Genomic DNA, 21603 nt, shown 5'->3' with positions numbered 1-21603 from the left:
GAAAAGTAAAGCTAAACATGCCATTTAAAAATTCACTAGAAGTATACTCAGCAAAACTGAAATATTATATAGCCTATTCCTTTATAATAGAGCATTATAGTAAATAATTTGCACATTTATTTATTTATCAATTGTTTCATCCTCAAGAAATGACAATTCACATTTTGGTAAATCATAATTACAAAAAGTCATAATTACGACAGCTATTTTGACCTTCTGTAATAATTATGACTTTCTATGTAGTATTTTTGCCTTTTCACCCCATAATTGATTAATTCTTGAAAATATTTGATGAAATTTAAACACAAATTACAGAAAAATAAAGCTAGACATGCCATTTGAAAATTCACTAGAAGTATACTCAACAAAACTGAAATATATAATAGAACATTATAATAAATCATTTGCACATTTATTTATTTATTGTTTCATCCTCAGGAAATGACAAATCCTGCTTTGGTAAATGTATAACAAAAAAACAAAAAATCATAATTATGACAAACATTTTGGCTTTTTGTCATAATTATGACATTTTATGTTGTCATTTTGCCTTTTCATCCCATTATTGATTACTTCTTGAAAATCTTTGATGAAATTTAAACACAAATCACAGAAAAGTAAAGCTAGACATGCCATTTGAAAATGCACTAGAAGTATACTCAACAAAACTGAAATACTGTATTATATAGCCTATTCCTGTATAATAGACCGTTATAATAAATAATATGCGCAAATAAATAATTAAACAAATCACGCTTTAGTAAATGATACTAACAAAAAAAATCATAATTGTGACAAATGTTTTGACTTTTTGTCATAATTTTGACTTTTTATGTAATAATTTTGCCTTTTTGTCCCATATTTGATTATTTCTTGGAAATATTTTATGAAATTTAATCAAATGCTGTTTGAATGTATATTCAGCAAAACTGATACATTATATAGCCTATTCTTCAACAATGTAGCTTTATAACATATAACTCAAACATTTTATTTTTGTTTTCATTGCCCTTAAAAAGTAAATAAATGTGCATGACTTATTGCGCCATTTCCTTGTGTAAAATTGCAAAGCCCTACATTTCTGCTCATACCGCTGTCATAAACAACTCCGCGCATGTCTTTGAATCAGACTCGGGTCCACCGAGCTCTCGTGTAGAGGTCGATCCACTGTGAATTCGTAAGGGGGCTGCATGCGCTGTCTGGAGTGCTTTCCTCCACGCTGAGGGATGGGCAGCTCTGAATGATGAGCCGGGAGAGGGTCCGTGAAGAAATACGGATGGAGCAAAGCCTAAGAAGAGAGACAGGGTATTATGAATGTCACTAGAGTTACACGACTGAGTCGATTCATTTCAAATGTGCACCTGTCTAGCACTGATCCTCTGTTTGGATGGATAGACGAGGAACTTCTTCAGCAGGTCCACAGCTTGTGGTGACGTGTCAGGCACGATCTCCTCCAAAGGAATTGGGGGGTTTTCTTTAAATGTGATCTTATTGTAGTCTGGTAGGTCTGTTATTTCCTAGATTGGATCAACATGACATAGGCAAAGCATTCACACATTGTTTACCCATTGTCTGTCTAAACTGTAATGATTAACAGGCATAGTGAATGTAAATGAGAGCTCACTGGCCAAACTTTCTGGTTGGGAGTTCCCAGCACTCGTAAAACACAGCACAACTGCTCAATGTCATTCTCTCCAGGGAAAAGTGGGGAGTTATTCAACAGCTCCCCAAAAATGCAGCCCACAGCCCTGAAACACGCCAGATGAGAGACAGAGACAACTGCTGAGTGTAGAACAGACAATACTGCCATCTAGTGGACACAAAATTCAGTAAGGATACTTTAATACTCATTTGAATACAACTTTGACTCATTATACAACGAATTCTGACATTTATTAACAATTCCTTATTAGTAAGAACTGATTTACTTAATATAGTAATATCTTTTAAATATTCGAAAATTCCAAGGCTCTTAAATTTACCATGAAATTAAAACTGCACAATTGCAACATGTCTTTTTTGAAGACGTGTTCACCGGTGCGAGGACGGGACAACGTGTCACTCATATTCAAGGGCACAGTTTTTTTTTGGCATTGGTGGGGACATAATGGCAGACAACAGACATTTAATTGTTCAATCAAAATTATTGCTGGATATTGGTAGGGATGTCATAGCATCCCTATTAAATTCTACACCCCTGAAAATCACTTTAACTATAGTAAAACTACAGTTAATTTTTTCTTATGGGATTTACATTTGTGTATACTTTCTTTCTCCCTTTTTTATAACTGTACTGCCTAATGGTTTGTTTTGTAAAACAGAAATAAGAAAAAAGGATTTGCAATGTGCGAAGTCCTGATCTGAATCAAATGATTTGCGATACACAAAGATCAATGTGAATCAAATTATTTGTGAACCCACTTCAAAGTCCCGATCCAAATACAATGATTTGTTATCTGCGCTTCTGCGATCTGAATCGAATTATTTGCAAACCTGCATCAAAGTGTTAAACTGAAACAAATGATTTGCAAACCTGTGTCGAAGTCCCGATCTGAATCAAATGATTCGTATTCTGTGCTCTAACGGTGCAATCTGAATTAAAAGAACGTGCTCCGAATTTCCAATCTAAATCAAATGATTCGCCCTAAGTAGTCCCAATCTAAATAATGATTTGCGAACCATCATTTTAGTTTGGGACTTTGGAGAACGAATCGCAAATCATTCAATTCACAAAATGACTTGCGAACCTGTCCGATCTGAATCAAAAAACCCACTTCGAACTTGGAATCTAAATCAAATGATTCGCCCTACGTAGTTTCGATCTGAATAATGACTCGGGAACCATCGTTTCAGTTTGGGACTTCAGAAACCGAAATAATTTGCGAACCTGACTGATCTGAATAAAAAGATTCACAAATCTGCTCCGAAGTTCCAATCTTAATCAAATGATTCGCGATCATGCTACGTAATCCGATCTGAATGATGACTCAGGAACCATCATTTTAGTTAGGGACTTCAAAATATTCACGAATTTGTTTCAAAGTTCCAATCCAAATCAAATATTTCTCAAACCCACTCCAAAGTTCTGATCTGAATCAAATGATTCATAATATCAGAGTTCCAATCTAAATGAAAAGATTCACGCTATGTAGTCTTGATCTAAATAATGACTCACAAACCATAATTTGAATTCGGGACTTTGGAGTGCGAATCGCAAATAATTCTTGCTAAATGATTCAAGAACCTGTCCGATCTGAATCAAAAGATTCACAAATGCGAAGTTCCGATCGAACTCAAATCTTTTGCATTGATCTGCATCAAAAACTTTGAATTCACTTCGAAGTTCCGATCTAAATTAAATGATTTGCAAACCTTCTCCAAAGTTTCGATCTGAATCAAACGATTCACAATATGCAAAGTTCTGATCTGATTCAAATGATTCATAATATCAGAGTTCCAATCTAAATGAAATGATTCACCCTATGTAGTCTTGATCTGAATAATGACTCATGAACCATAATTTGAATTCGGGACTTTGGAGTGTGAATCGCAAATAATTCAGTTTGCTAAATGATTCGAGAACCTGTCCGATCTGAATCAAAAGATTCACAAATGCGAAGTTCCGATCTAACTCAAATCTTTTGCATTGACATTCTCCAAAGTAGTGATCTGAATCAAAAGCTTCGAATTCACTTTGCAAACTTTCTCCAAATTCTGATCTAAATCAAAAGATTCTCCATACACAATTTAAAGTCCCGATCTGAATCGATTAATTTGTGATACACAATCTGATCATAACACTTCAAAACAGTGAATCGCTTTGCGACGGAATTGTTTAACTGATTCAGAGCTTCAAAAACCTCAGTTCATCCATCACTATACATGCTTTTTAATTACAAGATTTACAAATCAGCCGAATCAAAAGATTTGTAAACCCTGCCAAACTTATGATCTAAATCAAATGATTCTCCCTACATAGTCCCAAAAAAAAAAATCACAAACCCGCTTCGGAGTTCTGATCTAAATCAAATGATTTGCGAACCCACTCTGAAGTTCCAATCTGAATTTTAAAAAAGATTCACAAACCCATTCCGAAGTTCTGATCTGAAACAAAAGATTCACATATCTGCTTCGAAGTTCCGATCTAAACCATATGATTCGCAAACCTTCTCCAAAGTTTCAATCTCAATCGAACGATTCGCATTATGGAAAGTTCTGATCTAAATCAAAAGATTCTCGATACACAATTTAAAGTCCCAATCTGAATCGATTAATTCGCGATACACAATCTGATCATAACGCTTCAAAACAGTGAATCGCTTTGCGACGCAATTGTTTAACTGATTCAGAGCCTCAAAAACCTCAGTTTTGTCCATCACAATACATGCTTTTTAATTTCAAGCGATGTCAAAATTCAAAAAATGAATGGCTCTTTTGATCTGGTGTTTGCTAGTGAATCGTTTGAATTGAATGATCCAAGTCACAATTTGTAATAATAATATAGACTTAGTATGTCATAATTTTAACTTTTCATAATTATGACTGTCATAATGTCAACTTTTGTCAACTGACTTTCATTTCATAAATGATGTCATAATGACTTAGCGTGTCATAAATTGAACTGTCCATCTCATAATTGTAGCTTATCAAATTATGACATAATTTCAACTTTTTGTAGATTCTGACTTATAATTTCAACGTTTCATAACTATGACTGTCATAATTTAGACTTTTTATGTAATAATTTTGACTTTCTTATAATGACTTAGTGTAATAATTTTGACTTTCATTTCAGATTTTGTCATAATTTTGACTTATTTTGCTATAATTTTTCACTTTTTCTCTCAAAGTTGAAACCTTTTGTCATCATTTTGACTTTCATTTCATATTCTTGTCTTAATTGTGACGTATTTTGCTTTTTAATTACAAGCGATGTCAAAATTCAAAAAATGAATGGCTCTTTTGATCTGGTGTTTGCTAATGAATCGTTTGAACTGAATGATTGAAGTCACAATTGTTAATAAACCGGCGCGGACATCAATTTATATAAAACGTATTTATATCAGGTTTTTTTTTTAATAGTAAACACCGCAATATTACATTAAAGAGTTGTGAACTTTGATTTCATTACTGAAAAGTTCCTACCAGAGATCAACTCCTTCGTCATATTTCCGGGCACCATACAATAGTTCAGGTGCTCTGTACCATCTGAAACACAGAACAACAAATATTTTTAGCCATATGATCTATATTGGCGCTGAAATTCGCTGCAGTGTAGCTCAATGCAGGCTTGACAGAAGCTCTGAGTGAACTATCACCTGGTGGCCACCTGGTGACTGTACAGACGATCTCCTTCATTGGAAAAGAGCCTGGCCAGACCAAAGTCAGCTATTTTCAAGTGACCTGTTGAGCTGATTAGAAGGTTTGCAGGCTTCAGATCCTACACACAGAAACATGTAAAGCTTAGATATAGGACAGATCACAGTGAAGGATAAATGTGATGAGATCAGGAAAACAGTCTCACCCGGTGCATGATGGAGTTCTCGTGGCAGAAAGCCACTCCTTTTAGCAGCATCATCATGTAACCTTTGACCTGGGATGCGGTGAGAGGACGCTGGGAATTCCGAATGACTTCAGACAGATCTGACAACATGTACTCGAACACCAGCACAAAGCCTGTGCCATGAGGGAAGACGTCCTTCAGCTTCACCACCTAAAGAGATGATCATAAATATAAATTAAATAATGAGATCAAATGATGAAACTCTAAGTAATATATGTTAGGATTCCCAGATATCCAAACCATCACAGTATAGAAACCTATTTCTGCCATAAAAAAATAATGCTTTTATAAATCATAATGGCATAAAAAGTCGTAACTGTGACGAAATCTTAGAATTATATATATATGACATTTTTGTCATTTTGACATAGTATATGTCATACTGTGACTTTTCACCTTAGTATATTGTAATTGTATATTGTTTTTATCTTATAAATTACTTAACATTTTACAATTTACATCTCTTCATCTCATAAATACTACTTTTTTGTCATAATTATGCCTTGGTATGTCATAACTGATTTTATGTCATAATATTGACTCTTAGCTCATAAATAACTTTTCCTTGACTTTCATCTCATAAAATTACTTATCAAGACAGTATGTTATAATTATGACATCCTAATTTAGATGTATGTTTCATAAATATCTCATAAATAAAAACCTTCAGCTCATAAATGGCTGTCATGACTTGTCTGTCTCACCTGATAATTATGACTGTCATCATTTTTGTCATATCATAATTTGACTTTCATTTCATTAATAACTTTGGCATGTCATAATGTTGACTTTTCATCTCATAATTATACATCTGCTTTCAAAATTATAACTTATGTCATGATTTCAGCTGTGTCAATTTGGATTGTTTGGATTAATTTTAACATTTTATCTTATAGGTTTTTAGTCACAATTAAATGTATCCCATCATTTCATTTTCTTATCTCTTAAATCTGTCATAATAATTTTTTATCTCATAAAAAATAAGTTTAATCTTATAAATGACTGTCATGACTTAGCATGTCAACTTAAGCTTTTTATCTTAGAAGTATGACACAATTGTGTCTTCAAAATAATTATGACTGTCATCATTTAAACTTTTTATATAATAATTTTGACTTTCATCTCATAAACGACTGTCATTATGATTTAGTATGTCACAATTTGACTTTTCATCTCAAAGTTGTTACCCTTTTGTCATCATTTTGACTTTCATTTCATATTTTTGTCATCATTTTGACTTAGTATGTCGTAATTTCGAATTTTATATGATAATTATGATTTACTAAAACTTTTATATTGTGTGCAACGAATGTAATTCCATATTTATAGAATGTGAGTTGCATAGATGTAGAGTTACGTCAAGTTCTAAGCAAAATAGATGATCTTTATTGCGATATCTTACATATTGGTTGTCCTCAATCTCTTGCAGGGCTTTGATTTCTCGTAGGGCCTGGTTTGGAATTCCATCCTCAAGTCTTCGCAGAGCCACTTTTTTCAAAGCGACCGTCTCTCCTGTCTGAACAGAAACAGATGAAGCAATGCAGAAGCGTGCAGACAGCGACCTATTGTTCAGCTTTTGTAACCTCTGGTCATTTCACTGGATGAATACAGATATTCCGACAACAGTCCAGTCTTACCTCGATGTGTTTAGCTTTGAAAACAATTCCATGAGCTCCTTCCCCAATCCTGCCCAGAATACTGTACTGATCCATTCCACTACTCCACAACTAACGTTAGCAGGCTAGCGAAGCAGAAATGTGTCTTTGCTTCCCATTCACGCGTTGGCAAGTATTTTGTAAAGTTACTGTGCAAAATATTAAAATAAAACAGAAGGAAAACAGTTGCTAGCAAGACGACTGTTCCGAAGAGATCATCTGTGGTAAATATCCGATGATGCTCTGCTGCAGCGAATAGCAGTTGTCATGGAGATCGTTTCTGTACGGCAAGCGACTGTAGACAAAAGTCTTTTTAAAAACACTACGTAATGATTTTTTTCTATTCAACCGCATAAATAAAAAAGGACAAACGATATTTTTTCATCAAAAACGTAAGGATAATGTTCTAATATTTTAATTTAAATATTATTAGCATAGTTTTTATTTTAGTTTTTTAACGGCTCTAGTATAAACAAATCTGTCATGTGGCAACTGTTACTTTTCTAAGCGCTGTTTTGAACGGACTAATCATAAACGATTGCGCTCACTGTTCTTATTTCCCTTAAACTGATTTTCATTTGTGACAGATACCAGCATTTGTAAAGCAACATGTTTAAATGATTATAATTCTGTATGACAAAATTAAAATTATAGCAAAATAAGTCATAATTATGGCAAGAATATAAAATGAAAGTCAAAATTATGACAAAAGGTTTAGAACTTTTGAGATGAAAAGTCAAAATGATAGCAAAATAAGTCTAATTATGACAAGAACACAAAATTAAAGTAAAAATTATGAAAAAAGATTTAGAACTTTGAGATGAAAATTCAAAATTATAGCAAAAGAAGTCATAATTATGACAAAAGGTTTAGAACTGTGAGAGGAAAAGAACATTGTAGCAAAAGAAGTCATAATTATGACAAAAATGTTAATTGAAAGAAATATGAAATGAAAGTCAAAATTATGACAAGGTTTAGAACTTTGAGTTGGAAAGTCAAAATTATAGCAAAATAAGTCATAATTACGAAAAATGTATGAAATGGAAGTCAAAATTGTGACAAAAGTTTTAAAACTTTGAGATGAAAAGACAAAATTATAGCAAAATATTTCATAATTGACAAAATATGAAAGTCAAAATTATATCAAAAGGTTTAGAACTTTGAGAGGAAAAGTTAAAATTATAGCAAAATAAGTCATAATTATGACAAAAATATGAAATAAAAGTCAAAGTTGTGACAAGAGGTTTAAAACTTTGAGATGAAAAGTCAAAATTATAGCAAAATAAGTCAACAAAATACAAAATTCTAAATTATGACAAAATGGTTAGAACCTTGAGAGGAAAAGAAAAGAACAAAATAAGTCATAATTATGACAAAAATGTTAATTGAAAGTGAAAATTATGACAAGGTTTAGAATTTTGAGATGAAAAGACAAAATTATAGCAAAATAAGTCATAATTATGACAAAAATATGAAATGAAAGTCAAAATTATGACTAAATGGTTAGAACTTTGAGAGGAAAAGTGAAAATTATAGCAAAATAAGTCAATTATATGAAATATGAAATGAAAGTCAAAATTATGACAAAAGGTTTAGAACTTTGAGAGGAAAAGACAAAATTATAGCAAAATAAGTCAGAATTATGACAAAAATATGAAACAAAGTCAAAATTATGACAAGGTTTAGAACTTTGAGATGAAGTGAAAATTATAGCAAAATAAGTCATAATGACAAAAATATGAAATGAAAGTCAAAATTATGACAAGGTTTAGAACTTTTGAGATGAAAAGTCAAAATTATAGCAAAATAAATCAGAATTATGACAAGAATATCGATTAAAGTCAAAACGGTGACAAAAGGTTTAAAACTTTTAAGGATGAAAAGTCAAAATTATAGCAAAATAAGTCAATTATAACAAAATGGTTAGAACTTTGAGAGGAAAAGAAAATAACAAAAGTCATAATTATGACAAAAATGTTAATTGAAAGTGAAAATTATGACAAAAGGTTTAGAATTTCGAGATGAAAAGTCAAAAATATAGTAAAATAAGTCATAATTATGACAAAAATATAAAACAGAAGTGAAAATTATAGCAAAATAAGTCATAATTATGACAAAAATATGAAATGAAAGTCAAAATTATGACTAAATGGTTAGAACTTTGAGAGGAAAAGTGAAGAAATTTAGCAAAATAAGTCAGTTATGACAAAAATATTAAATGGAAGTCAAAATTATGGCAAAAGGTTTAGAACTTTGAGAGGAAAAGTCGAAATTACAGCAAAATAAACCATAATTATGACAAAAATATGAAACAAAGTCAAAATTATGACAAGGTTTAGAACTTTGAGAGGAAAAGATAGCAAAATAAGTCATAATTATGACAAAAATGTTAATTGAAAGTGAAAATTATGACAAAAGGTTTAGAATTTTGAGATGAAAAGACAATTACAGCAAAATAAGTCATAATTATGACAATAATATGAAAGTCAGAATTATGAAAAAGGTTTAGCACTTTTAGATGAAAATTCTAAAGTACAGCAAAATAATGACAAAATGGTTAGAACTTTGAAAGCAAAGGTGCAAATTATAGCAAAATAAGTCAAAATAATGACAAAAAAGTAACACTCGCCCCACACTGCTCATATAAACATGACTGTGGGGGAAAGCTAATTCTAAGAGTAATGCATTACAATATTGTGTTACTCCATAAAATAGTAACTAATTGCATTAGTTACTTTTTTAAGGAAAGTAACGCATTACGTTACTTTTGCATTACATTTGTCAATTGACCTGGGCTTATGTTTTTTTTAATAACAAAAAACCTAAAAGTTATATTTCCCTCTCAATACAAGAACAGGTGTTTCGGTCAATAAACAGGAAAACAAAGTGACTGGTGTTACTTATTTGAAAAAGTAATTTGGATATTTAATTACTAGTTACTTGAAAAAAGTAATCCGATTACATAAACTTGTAACGTGTTAACCCCAACATATATATATAGTTAACCATTTTCTTAACCCATGCTGGACCTTCCTAAGCCAAAGAGTCTTAAGCAACCCTACATGTTAAAAGTAGTTTTACTTACATTGAAACGCAAATATGGTACATTCATGTTAAAATCCCAAAGCCGTTTCTCCTCTTTTTCCTGATACAAATAATCTTTAATCTCTTGCTGGTCATCTATATTTCTTGGACATGACATTTCTCAGAAGACAAGACCATCAGCAACACAAAGGACAAAAGCGCTGAAGTAAACAGCGGGCAAAACATGACAAATGAACACAGAGACAGAATTCCATTATTTTTATATGTCAAGACACAAAAGCAATCAATAGATGACAACATGTAAAAACATTTTGTTACAGATAATTATATAAAAAAGGCAAAGAGTTTTTTGTTGTTGTACGTCTTGCTACGTGAAAGAACTAATTTACAACTGAGTTCAAACTCTGGCTAAGCCAACAATCCATCCGCAACGTTTGCCAACCACTAGAAACAAACCGTTTCCATCTTCCATTCGAAAAAAAAAAAAAAAAAAAGACATCCTTAGTTTGCACCGGTTTAGCATTTTCACAAGTCCAAACAGTCCGAAGCAGAGATTGAAAACGGTTCAGACTTTTGCACAGCTTTAGAAGAATCCCATTCAGATCTACCAACTGACAAATCCAAGCGTATAAAAGAAAGTGAGATTCAGAAAAATAAATGTACAGGAACTATAGACTCATGTCAAGGGGGCAATAAAAATAAAAGCATCTTTTTCTGCAGCTTCTAGAACTGCCAAAAAATAAAACATCGGGTGGAAAAGAAAAAGTGGAGAAAGCTTCAGAAGTGGGTCATTGTTCTGAACAAATACATACATTTTACACTACAATTCCCCAAATAAAGGTGAAATCATTCATGAACACAGGAAACACTGTGGCCTGCATGTCAAATCCACAAGCATGGAGACAGGAATGAGCAGTTGTCATGTTGAGGAGAGGTGTGAGGTTTAAAACTGCACCCTGAAGCACAAATACACGATAAGGAAAGACCTTTTCTTATCATTATAAAAAAAAATAAACCACACACAAAGGACTCCTGTATCACCATTTACTATTTTTGGGATTTGTTTTCTCTCTTTATACAAGATCTAGTTGACGCAATGCAAAAGTAGTATGCTTTTCATCTACATGGATTGAAGTCCTTTTAGTCTTCAGCGTTGCGGTCCTCGAATTGTCCCTCACAGCAAATGTATGAACACACAGTGATGCAAAACAGACTACTGAACTGGAAGTGAATGAATAATTACAGAGTCTTTTCCCTCGCAAGCATCAGCAAGTGCTGTTCGTTTTTGATTTCGACGCGTTTCCCCTGCTCCGTTTCGCCACCCCTCCGTATCTCCGTCTCCTTTCAGCACGGTTGAAATATACAGACTTGCCCAAATAATGAAAACATCAACAAACTGACAATAGAGCAAAGTAATTTTTCTGTTATCTATTGCTTGTATTGAAATAAGCTTCAAAATAAACGAATATCAAGGGAGGAAAAACAAAGTATCTGATAATAGTTATTAACTAGAATGAATGCTGCCGTCGGAACTTCTTTACACAAAATGGTCAGGGAAAGCAAACGTATGTGCTTCTGAGGAGGAACATTTATGGGGGTTTTAAAAAATACAGGCGTCCATGGCACCAAAATGTCCAGTGATGGGAGCGCATTTCTCAAAAATGGAAATAAAGGTTTTCCTTTTTTTTTTTGGCTGCAGTTTCCTTCCATTTTTCGTCACAGAGGATGGAATGGGGTGAGCAGGAGGTGGAGTTCAGTCATGGTTCAGCTCATGAACAGGTCGGGGTCAGGGGTCACGGTGAGCTCTCACTGGTCAGATCTGGCCTTCTTTGGACCAGCACCTTTCCTAGAAGGGGTAAAGCTCTGCATTAGGTTGGCTATACAGATCTGCACTGTTCATTTTGAAAAATGTAAGGGCAACATACTTACATATCAGGTGATGAGACAGGCCTTTTTGCTGCAGGTTTGGTCGCAGAGCCATCTTTACTGGTTTCTGCAAACATATTAAAATTAAATTAATTTAAAAATCATCCCATAGCTTAAAGATGTTTAAAATGCATTCTTTTTATACATCTAGGGTTCTCAGAAGTCATTGTCATAGATGGGTAAACTTGGTGAACAGCAAGTACAAATATAAAATTTTGCTTCACAATCACAAAATTCACATCATAAATTTTAGCATAATATTATGGTTTTATTTAGATTTATTGCCATATTGGTTTAGGCTATTACATGGCAGATAGATGACTCAACGTTCAAATAATTTTTTTTTTTAATAAAAATAAAATTAAAAAATTTAACAATGTAATAACAAATCATTATAAAATACAAAACGTATAATAAAATAAAATTACATTGAATTTGTGTTAATTTTTTAGTGCTGGGCAACAATCCTAATTAATCACATCTGAAATAAAAGCTTTTGTTTATATATTTTGAAAATATTTACATGTATGTGTAATATAAATTAAATATAAATATATACATGTATATATTTATATGAATTTATATTACACAAATATTTAATATATAAACAATTTTTCTAAAATATTTACACGTGTGTATTTATACACATAAATATACACAGTACAAACATTATGTATGCATAAAACTTTTGGATGCAAGCACTTTACTTTCACTGCATAGCACTAGAATTTTTATTAAATAAAAAAAAATATATGACTCGACTTTAAACTTCTTTTGTATATACACAACTCCCTTATAAAATATTTTCTAAATGTACTTGGAATATTTATTTATTTATTATCTATTACTATTAAAATAAAATACAAAAATGTAACAAAACAAACAATTACTACAACAAATTATATATATAAAATTTTTATACACCACTATTTCATAAAATAATTTTAAATGTACTTTTAATAAAACAGACCAAATGTTTGCTGTAATAGACAAAAATGTTTAGGTGCAGTGTTATAAATGAATGTTTAAAATGTGTGTTTATCTGTCTATCTATACACACACAGTCAAACCAAAAAATATTTAGACACCAGATACATTTTGTTTTTACTAGTGGGTTACCTATAGTTCATTTATGTAAGTGAGAACTGCAAAATACAGTAAACTCTGACATTATGCCCCAAAATTCTTCATAAGCGGACTACCAGTAAAATTGTGGACAAAAAATTATTCAGACACTTTGACCTGACCAGGTTTCTTAATTGCTAATGCAACCTTTTTAAACCACAGAGGTCAAAGTATTGATAGTTGTTTAAAAATCGTCATACTAACAGTTTGAACATTTTTTATTGCCATTTTCAAAACTATAGCGAATAAACTGTGATAATGTAAGAAATGTTGAAGGTGCCTGAATAAATGTTTGTGCGCATATATATATATATATATATATATATATATATATATATAATTTTTCTCAATGTTAACCACTGTGGAATCATCACCAGTGTCTGTGATAAGGGTCCATTCAACAAAAAACCAAATATCCTCACCTTGTAGCCACCTGACTTGCGTTGCTGGGCCATAGCCTTTCTCATTGCGGGCAGCGATGCGGAAGATGATGGCGGGTTTGGTTGTGTAGTCAATGTGAGCATTGGAGAGACTAGATGACTGAACTAGGCAGGAAGGGTTGGGTCCACAGTACACCCGCATAAAGGCAAGCTGAGCCGGTGCGGATGCTTTCGCCTCAACAGTTTGTGAGCTCTGGATGGCCAGATACACCGAATACTCAATGATCTTCCCTGACGTCACTGAAGGAGGCTCCCAGGTCAGGTGGGCACCATCGGGACTCTAATAGAAGAAGGGAAAAAAATAATTTAGTCATCAAGATAAACCCACATGTAGAACAAATACAATCTGTTTGCAGTGACCAACCTTGCTGATTTTGATAGCACATGGTGCACCAGGGAAGCCAGGTAAGCAGGTCTTAAACGCAGAGACCTCGGAGAATGTCCCACGGCCACATGCATTTATACCAGCCACGCGGAACTTGTATGCAGTGCCTGGAGAAAGCTCAATCTTCTTCATTCGGCTGTAGTCTGGGATTGCGCCAGAATCATCCTGCAACGTCATAGAAAAAAAAAAGAAAGTTGATTAGTGGTCAAATAATACAGATTATCCCTCTTTTTTTATTTTTTATATATAAACGCAGATGCCAACGTAGAATCTTCTCAAAAGATCAAACAATACTAATTTCACATTAAGTACACACTGATGACATGACAAACAGTTCATTAGATATTTAAAGACTTGTTATACACTACCAGTCAAAAGTTTTTGATGTTTTAAAGTCTCTTTTGCTCACCAAGCCTACATTTATTTAATCCAAAGTACATAGTCTAATTTTAAAAATGTAATTTAAAATGACCATTTTCTATCTGAATACACATTTTTTACACATCATTGCTGTGATTTCAACACTGAATTTTTAGCATCATTACTCCAGTCACATGATCCTTCAGAAATCTAATATTCTGATTTGCTGCTTAAAAACATTGTTGAAAACAGCCAAGTATTATAACTTTTTTTGGTTATTAATGAATAGAACGTTCAGAAGATCAGCTTTTATCTGAAATAGAAATATTTTGAAACATTATAAATGCTTTATCATCACTTTTTACAATTTAAAGCATCCTTGTTAAAAGTATTAATTTCTATAATTTCTCCCAAAAATAAAATTATATAGACTACAAGCTTTTGAATAGTGTGGTGTATAATGTTACAACGTTTTATTTCAGATAAATGCTGATCTTTAGACATTTCTATTCATTAAAGAATCCTGAAAAAACTCAACTGTTTTAAATATTGATAATATTTATAAAAAAAAAAAAAAAAAAAAAAGTTTCTTGAACAGCAAATCAGCATATTATAATGATTTCTGAAGGATCATATGACACTGAAGACTGGCAATGATGCTGAAAATCTTACTTTGATCACAATTACACTTTAAAATAAATTCAAATATAAATATAAAATAGTAAAAATATTGCTGATTATTTTGCTTTACTTTTGCTGTATTTTAGATCAAATAAATGCAGGTTTGGTGAGCAGAAGAGACCTCTTTAAAAACATAAAAAAAAAATTCTTGCTGCCAGTGTGTGAACATATTAAATTGTCTTTCTAGTATTAAATAAAACTATTAAACAAAGAACCTAAACTAAATAAGTTCTCACATGTCAAAATGAAATCTCTCTTCCAAATCTTAGCCAAAGTGCCAAACTTACTGGCATTAGCATAAAAAATATACAGTAACTGTCTATCACTAAAGTGGATTTCAATTAGTCCTAAATAACACTTCCTTCTCCAAAAGATGTTTTACTTGAATTGCAGCAAAATACACAAACAGCAACTTGATCATGACTTACATCGGTAACGGCTGAATCATCCGCTGGCACATAATAGTGTGTGACAACCATGTTTGTGACCTTAACGATTCCAACATCAAACCACTGATTCTCTTTCTTCACTGGCGGCTTTACAACAGCTGGAGGAGCTTCTTGCTTCTACAATAAAGACAGATGGTTGAACAACAGTTTGAAAGTCAACAACGTCTGAAAGGATATTGCGTCACACACCACCAGTAAACTTACCCCAGCTGCTGATTCAATCCCATTGGCCACCTCAGCTAAAGCTGTGGCCGCTTGCATCTTGGCAGGACTGGCGACCACCATCGTCTGAGATGGTGCAAAAGTACTTGATGGGGCTAAAGCTGCAGGAAGAGAGAGCCCTTTTAGGAATACACTAAAAACCATCAGATTTGATTACAAAATGAAATAGTTAGAAAAAAAGCTTTTTTTTAACAGCAAGATTTTAGCTTTTAAAGTAGTATCTTCTGCTCACCAAGCCTGCATCAATTTGATCCAAAATACAGCAAAAGCAGTAATATTATGAAATATTTTAACTATTTAAGGTACTTTCTATTTTGCTTTCTATTTGAACAATTTAAAATGTAATTTATTCCTGGGATCAAAGCTAAATTTTTAGCACCATTACTTTAATCTTCAGTGTCACATGATCCTACAGAAATCATTCTAATATGCTGATTTACTGTTCAAGAAAAACACTTTATTATTATTATTATTATTATTATCATCATCATCATCAATATTTAAAACAGCTGAGCACATTTTTTCAGGATTTTTAAATTAATAGAATGATCCATAGGTCAGAATTTATCTTACTGATCTGATTTATCTGGAGGATTATAGAAATTAAAACTAGCAAGGACACTTTAAATTGATCGAAAGTGATGATAAAGACATTTATAATGTTACGAAAGATTTCTATTTTAGATCAATGCTGCTCTTCTGAACATTTTATTCATCAAAGAAACCTGAAAAAAAAATCTACTAAGCTGTTTTCAACAAATGTTTTTTAGCAGCAAATCAGAATATTAGAATGATTTCTGATGGATCATGTGATTGGAGTAATGGTGCTAAAAAAACAGCTTTAAAATCACAGCAATAAATTACATTGTAAAATGTATTCAAATAGAAAGGAGTTCTTTAAATAGTAAAATATTTAAATTTTATTGTTATAGCTGTACTTTGGATCAAATAAATGCAGGCCTGGTGAGCTGAAGAGACTTCTTTAATAAACATTAAAAATCGTACAACTCAAAACTTTTGACTGGTAGTCAAATCATTTAAAGAAATAATTAACCCCAAAAGTGAAAATGTGCAAAAAGTGTTTCTTAATCACAACAATTTTGAAGAGATTTGCATTAGTTGCTCACCACTGAATCCTCTGCAGTGAATGGGTGCTGTCAGAATGTGACTCCTGATAAAACAGCTGATAAAAACATCACAAGTAATCCAAACCACTCCAGTCCATCATTTAATGTGAAAAGCTGCATGCTTGTAAAAATAGATATAACTTTATTAGAGAAAGCAATATGATTTGTGCTTTAGGGTATTTTAGCCTAATAAACGTTTCAAGCTGAAACATCTTAATGACAGATTTTGTTTCTTACAAACAAGCAGCTCTTCCCTTCACAAGATGTTAATTGATGGAATGGAGTGGTGTGAATTATTTGTGGATTATAGATGTTTTTGTCAGCTGCTTGGACTCTCATTCTGACGGCACCCATTCACTGCAGAGGATCCATTGGTGAGCAAATGGTGCCATGCTACATTTCTCCAAATCCGTTTCTAATAAAGAAAAACTAATTTACAGCTTGGGTGACCTATGAGTGAGTGCATATCTAGCAAATTTTCATTTTTGCGTTAAATGAGATCATATTGTAAAGCGTCACCACTCATTTGTGTTTGCACCATTAAAAAACTAAAATCTCTTACTCTCTGCAGAAGTACGAGGAAGGAGACGGACCACAGTTCCCGTGACAGTGGTTGCCATCTCATGGCCGTTGCTCTCTGACGCTGGGTCGTTGAGGCTGTCTGCTGGTGCCAAGCCTTCAGTTGGCAATGCAGCTGCGGCTGCTTCAGCGCTTAACTGCTGGGCTGCAGCCGCCTGTGCCTCCTGGAGCTGCTGCTGTTGGTGAACCAGAGCAGCAAGCTCCTGCTGGGTCAAAACTATAGGGATAGTTGTGGCTTGCTGCCCATCATGACCTGCATCTCCCTCACCTGAGACAGAAAGTCAAGTCAAGCTGAGAATGCAAACCATACTGTATAAATCATAATGCATACGACAGTCTCTCATACACTTACTGAGCACAGCCTGCTGAGCCGCCTGTAGGACTGCCTGGATGGCAAGGGCCTGTGCTTCTTCTGTAGCCGCAGCCTGTGCTGCGGCCTCAGCCGCTGCCGTCACAGCCAGCTCCTCAGGTGTCAGTCCGGTCACCATAAGGGTGGTTTGTTGTCCTTCTGCAGACATCAGTTCCTGGGGCAGAGCGAGGGCTTCTGAGTCTTGAGCAGCAAGACTCATCGCTTCTGCACCTTCCACACCAGCCTCCATCTGCTGCATTAACAGAACAGGAAATTGATTGTTTGCACAAGTAATTCAAGCTTTTATTTAGCAAGGACGCATCAAATTATTCAACAGTGATGGTAAAGACTACAAAAGCTGTTCTTCTGAACTTTCTACTCAAATAATGGTTTACGCAACAATATTTAACAGCACTACTGTTCAAAGACTTCTGAAGAATCATTAGCAGAAATTACTGAATTTGTTGATTTGGGGAAAGAAATAGTGACTAATATTATAAGAGAATGGAAAAAAGCATAATAGTTCAATTTATAAAAATGACCTTGTTCAAAAATTTGTGTTGTAACCTGAATGAACCAGGTTTTTTGTTTGTTTGTTTGTTTAGTGATAGTTGTTTATGAGTCCCTTGTTAAACTGCCTGCTGTCATTCAAAAAAAACATTCCTTCAGGTCACACTTTTTTGTTTTTTTGAGGATTTTTGTGTATTTGAAGCCTTTCCAACAATGACTGTATGATTTTGAGATCCATCTTTTCACACGGAGGACAACTGAGGGAGTCATGTGCAACAATTACAGAAGGTTACTATCATGGATGGAAACACAATGCATTAAGAGCCGGGGGGTGAAAACATTTAGAATTTGAAGATGAGGGTAATTTTCTTTTATTTTGTCTTCTGGGAAACAAGTATCTTATGTAGCCTCTGAAGGGCAGCACTAAATGACAAAAAATATGATATTTAGGCAAAATAATTATGGTAAAATAATTAACATTTTGTTGATTCTGCAAGGTGTATGTAAACTGACCTCAACAGTATAAACACAATAACTATCAATTTACAACATATGTATTCATCTCTAAACAACTTGGTTTAAACTTCGCCTGAACAAATGCTGCTTTATAGCCGAATCAAATTTGCTTCATAATAGATGGATATGCAGGATCAGAAAGCTCTTGGATTTTATGAAAAATATCTTACTTTGTGTTCCAAACGTGAGTCAAACAGGTTTGGAATGATATCAGGGTAGGGCTGCACGATTAACCTTTATCGCATCGATATTGAGGTTTTAACTCCCGCAATAACCTAACCTCAGGAGGCTGAGGTTTTTCCCCCCGCCTCTGACATTTGAGTGACAAACCTATTAGCCAATCAAAATGATTGAATCTCGCGTTCCTGGCTTGCTGGCCCAGAGCCATACAGAGAGATCTCTCTGTATGGCTCTGTGCTGGCCAATCAGAAACGGACCAACCCCCACGGTTCGGCACGCCTGTGATTCGCGGATTAACTGTTAAGTTTAACCATCATAGAGTAAAAGTTTATAATTAGCACATGTTTGCCAATTCAAACAATTTAAAAAGGGAATACGCATGCTGATTTTTTATTTTTTGCCACTGCCGCACACACCTGAAGCGAGCACGCGCACAGAGAGAAAGAGAGAGAGAGAGAGAGATAGAGAGAGAGAGGCGCGATATACACAGATTGATTCCTCTTTAACTTCTATTTGGACGGAAACGTACATACAAAGTTCTGTTTAAATACCCGTTTTGGTATTCTGGTAAACACAGTCGTATGTCTTCAGCGAACTGAAACAGCTGAGAAAGAGATGCGTGCCGGTATTAGGTAGGGATGCACCGATCCTTATCGGCCGATCACTTGCGCGTTTTGTCAGTAAAGCCGGTTCTGTAATCAGCGGTAAATGCCATCAGGTGCGTGATTTCACGTTGAGCCGTATATACTACACACAGCCGTTGTTCACTGACAAGCTGCGCACATTCACACTGATAATGAACATTGATTTGCGCAGCTCGTCGGTAAACAACGGCTGTGTGTAGTATATACGGCTCAACGTGAAATCACGCACCTGATGGCATTTACCGCTGATTACAGAACCGGCTTTACTGACAAAACGCGCAAGCATGATCGGCCGATTCGTATCGGTGCATCCCTAGTATTAGGTACGTGCATTTGGCCTTAAAGAGACAGCGTCCTATAAATACCTGCAGTGAGAAGCACTAGTTATTTTACAATTTATTATTAAATCTCCGCACCTGAATTCTATGATTATTGATTTTATTAGTAACTTTATGTTGTATCCATCTACACTTGTCATTTGTGTAATTATTCTTGTTTTGTTACTGATTTTATTAGTTCAGCTAGTAGTTTTTGCTGTGGATTAGAAGTACTTAATGTAAGCATTCAGTAATTAGTAAAAAAACAAACTTTTTTTTTGTTTTGTTTGTTTTTTGCTGATCCGAAAAATGATCCGATCCGTGATTCAAAATCCGTGATATGATCCGAACCGTGAGTTTTGTGATCCGTTGCACCACTAGTGGTACTTCAGCTGTGTGGACTTATTTTGGATTTGTGAAGAATGACGTGGAGCAAAAGAATGCTAAATGTAAAGTATGTCGACGTAAAATCTAAATCTAATAAGAATTAATTTTCTATTTTTCAGTGTTTAAGATTGTTAAATTTAAAAACAAATGACCAAGTGGTTAAGTTAATTTCCATGATGTCTTCTTATTCTTTGGTATTTAGGTTCAGGTATTTAATAATCACGAAGCATCAAACAATCTCATTACCTCAATCACTATGTATGCAGTTAATTTAACCCTCTGTGTCATAAAAGTAACAACATTTTTATTCATAATTTTAGTTTTATGCACTTAAAAGTGTCGAACGCAAAAATCGAAAATCGCATCGCTATCGCAATATTTGTCAGAAAAACCGCAATTAGGTTTTTTCTCAAAATCGTGCAGCCCTATATCAGGGTGAGTAATTAATGATTTTCATTTTTGGGTGAACAATCCTTTTAATCCAAACTGTTCAAAATTAATGAACAGTTATTGAACTGAATCAACACTGAGCTGACTTGATCTTAATAACACATTTTTTACAGAAGAAGAATTTGTCATCTTTACAGCAGCTTTTAAATAATCTGTACTGCATAATGCACCAAATACATAAAGGTGACTTGACAATAGTGTCTTCTTTACCTCAGCCTGATCCCCTTGACCTGGCTGTGCCTCCATGGCGACATGAACCTGAAGCATGGTACCCTCCTCACCCCCTGCACTTTCATCTATGGCAACGACCCTGACGGCAGTCTCTTCACCCAGCTCTCCCTGACACTCAGTCTGCATGGGCTCTTCTCCCGCTGCTACAGCCTCAGCGCTAGTCTGCTCCATGGCCTCCGCCTCTCCCGGGACCTCAGCCACTACCGCAGATCCAGCTATGGATGAAATCTCCTGCATTGTGGATGAAACAAACAGAACGTGAGGACAATGGCAAAACATCTCAATCTAGCGCATTTATTTGCATGTCTAATAATAGAATTCAAGCAAAAAGTGGCTTGCACTACAGTTTATTCTGGTTAAGATGCACCCGATTAGACAGGAAAGGATTGTGTGTATAAAAAAAAAAAAAAGTGGCTTTACTAGTAACTTTGAGAGAGAGGTGTAATACAGGCATGTTCATGA

General features: G+C 34.0%; 2 protein-coding genes across 3 annotated transcripts in view; both read right to left on the bottom strand.

Annotated features, from left to right (window-relative positions):
• cdk20 (cyclin dependent kinase 20) lies at positions 1-7479 on the bottom strand. Its single transcript, XM_073819561.1, has 8 exons — positions 7201-7479; positions 6966-7079; positions 5525-5713; positions 5319-5440; positions 5146-5208; positions 1625-1748; positions 1362-1517; positions 1-1288 (listed from the first exon to the last, which is right to left on the bottom strand). Exons 1-8 carry the CDS (start codon positions 7273-7275, stop codon positions 1097-1099), a joined length of 1035 nt encoding a protein of 344 aa, XP_073675662.1. The 5' UTR covers positions 7276-7479; the 3' UTR covers positions 1-1096.
• Positions 7480-10507: 3028 nt separating this feature from the next.
• The window catches only part of hcfc1b (host cell factor C1b), a 30540-nt gene continuing 19444 nt past the window's right edge, over positions 10508-21603 (bottom strand). For both annotated transcript variants that reach the window (XM_073819459.1, XM_073819460.1), the window contains exons 20-28: positions 21121-21372; positions 17910-18159; positions 17541-17825; positions 15834-15952; positions 15609-15746; positions 14119-14304; positions 13737-14034; positions 12193-12256; positions 10508-12109 (exon numbers count right to left, since the gene is read on the bottom strand). In XM_073819459.1, the coding sequence (XP_073675560.1) occupies positions 12070-12109; positions 12193-12256; positions 13737-14034; positions 14119-14304; positions 15609-15746; positions 15834-15952; positions 17541-17825; positions 17910-18159; positions 21121-21372 (1632 nt within the window). In that variant the 3' untranslated portion in view covers positions 10508-12069. The remainder of the gene's footprint in view (positions 12110-12192; positions 12257-13736; positions 14035-14118; positions 14305-15608; positions 15747-15833; positions 15953-17540; positions 17826-17909; positions 18160-21120; positions 21373-21603) is intronic.

The sequence above is a fragment of the Garra rufa genome, chromosome 15 (assembly GCF_049309525.1).
Source record: "Garra rufa chromosome 15, GarRuf1.0, whole genome shotgun sequence".
NCBI classification, from domain to species: domain Eukaryota; kingdom Metazoa; phylum Chordata; class Actinopteri; order Cypriniformes; family Cyprinidae; genus Garra; species Garra rufa.
Note: the sequence above shows the minus strand (reverse complement) of the source record. Positions and strands in the feature narration are given on the sequence as shown.

What these genes read in the sequence shown, in the direction of transcription:
- cdk20 (XM_073819561.1), bottom strand. Translation starts at nt 7,275, where the DNA reads ATGGATCAGTACAGTATTCTGGGCAGGATTGGGGAAGGAGCTCATGGA. An exon ending in CCAACCAGAAAGTTTGGCCA is followed by an intron (nt 1,518 to 1,624) that starts GTGAGCTCTCAT and finishes GATCCAATCTAG; the next exon opens with GAAATAACAGACCTACCAGA. An exon ending in AGAGGATCAGTGCTAGACAG is followed by an intron (nt 1,289 to 1,361) that starts GTGCACATTTGA and finishes CTCTCTTCTTAG; the next exon opens with GCTTTGCTCCATCCGTATTT.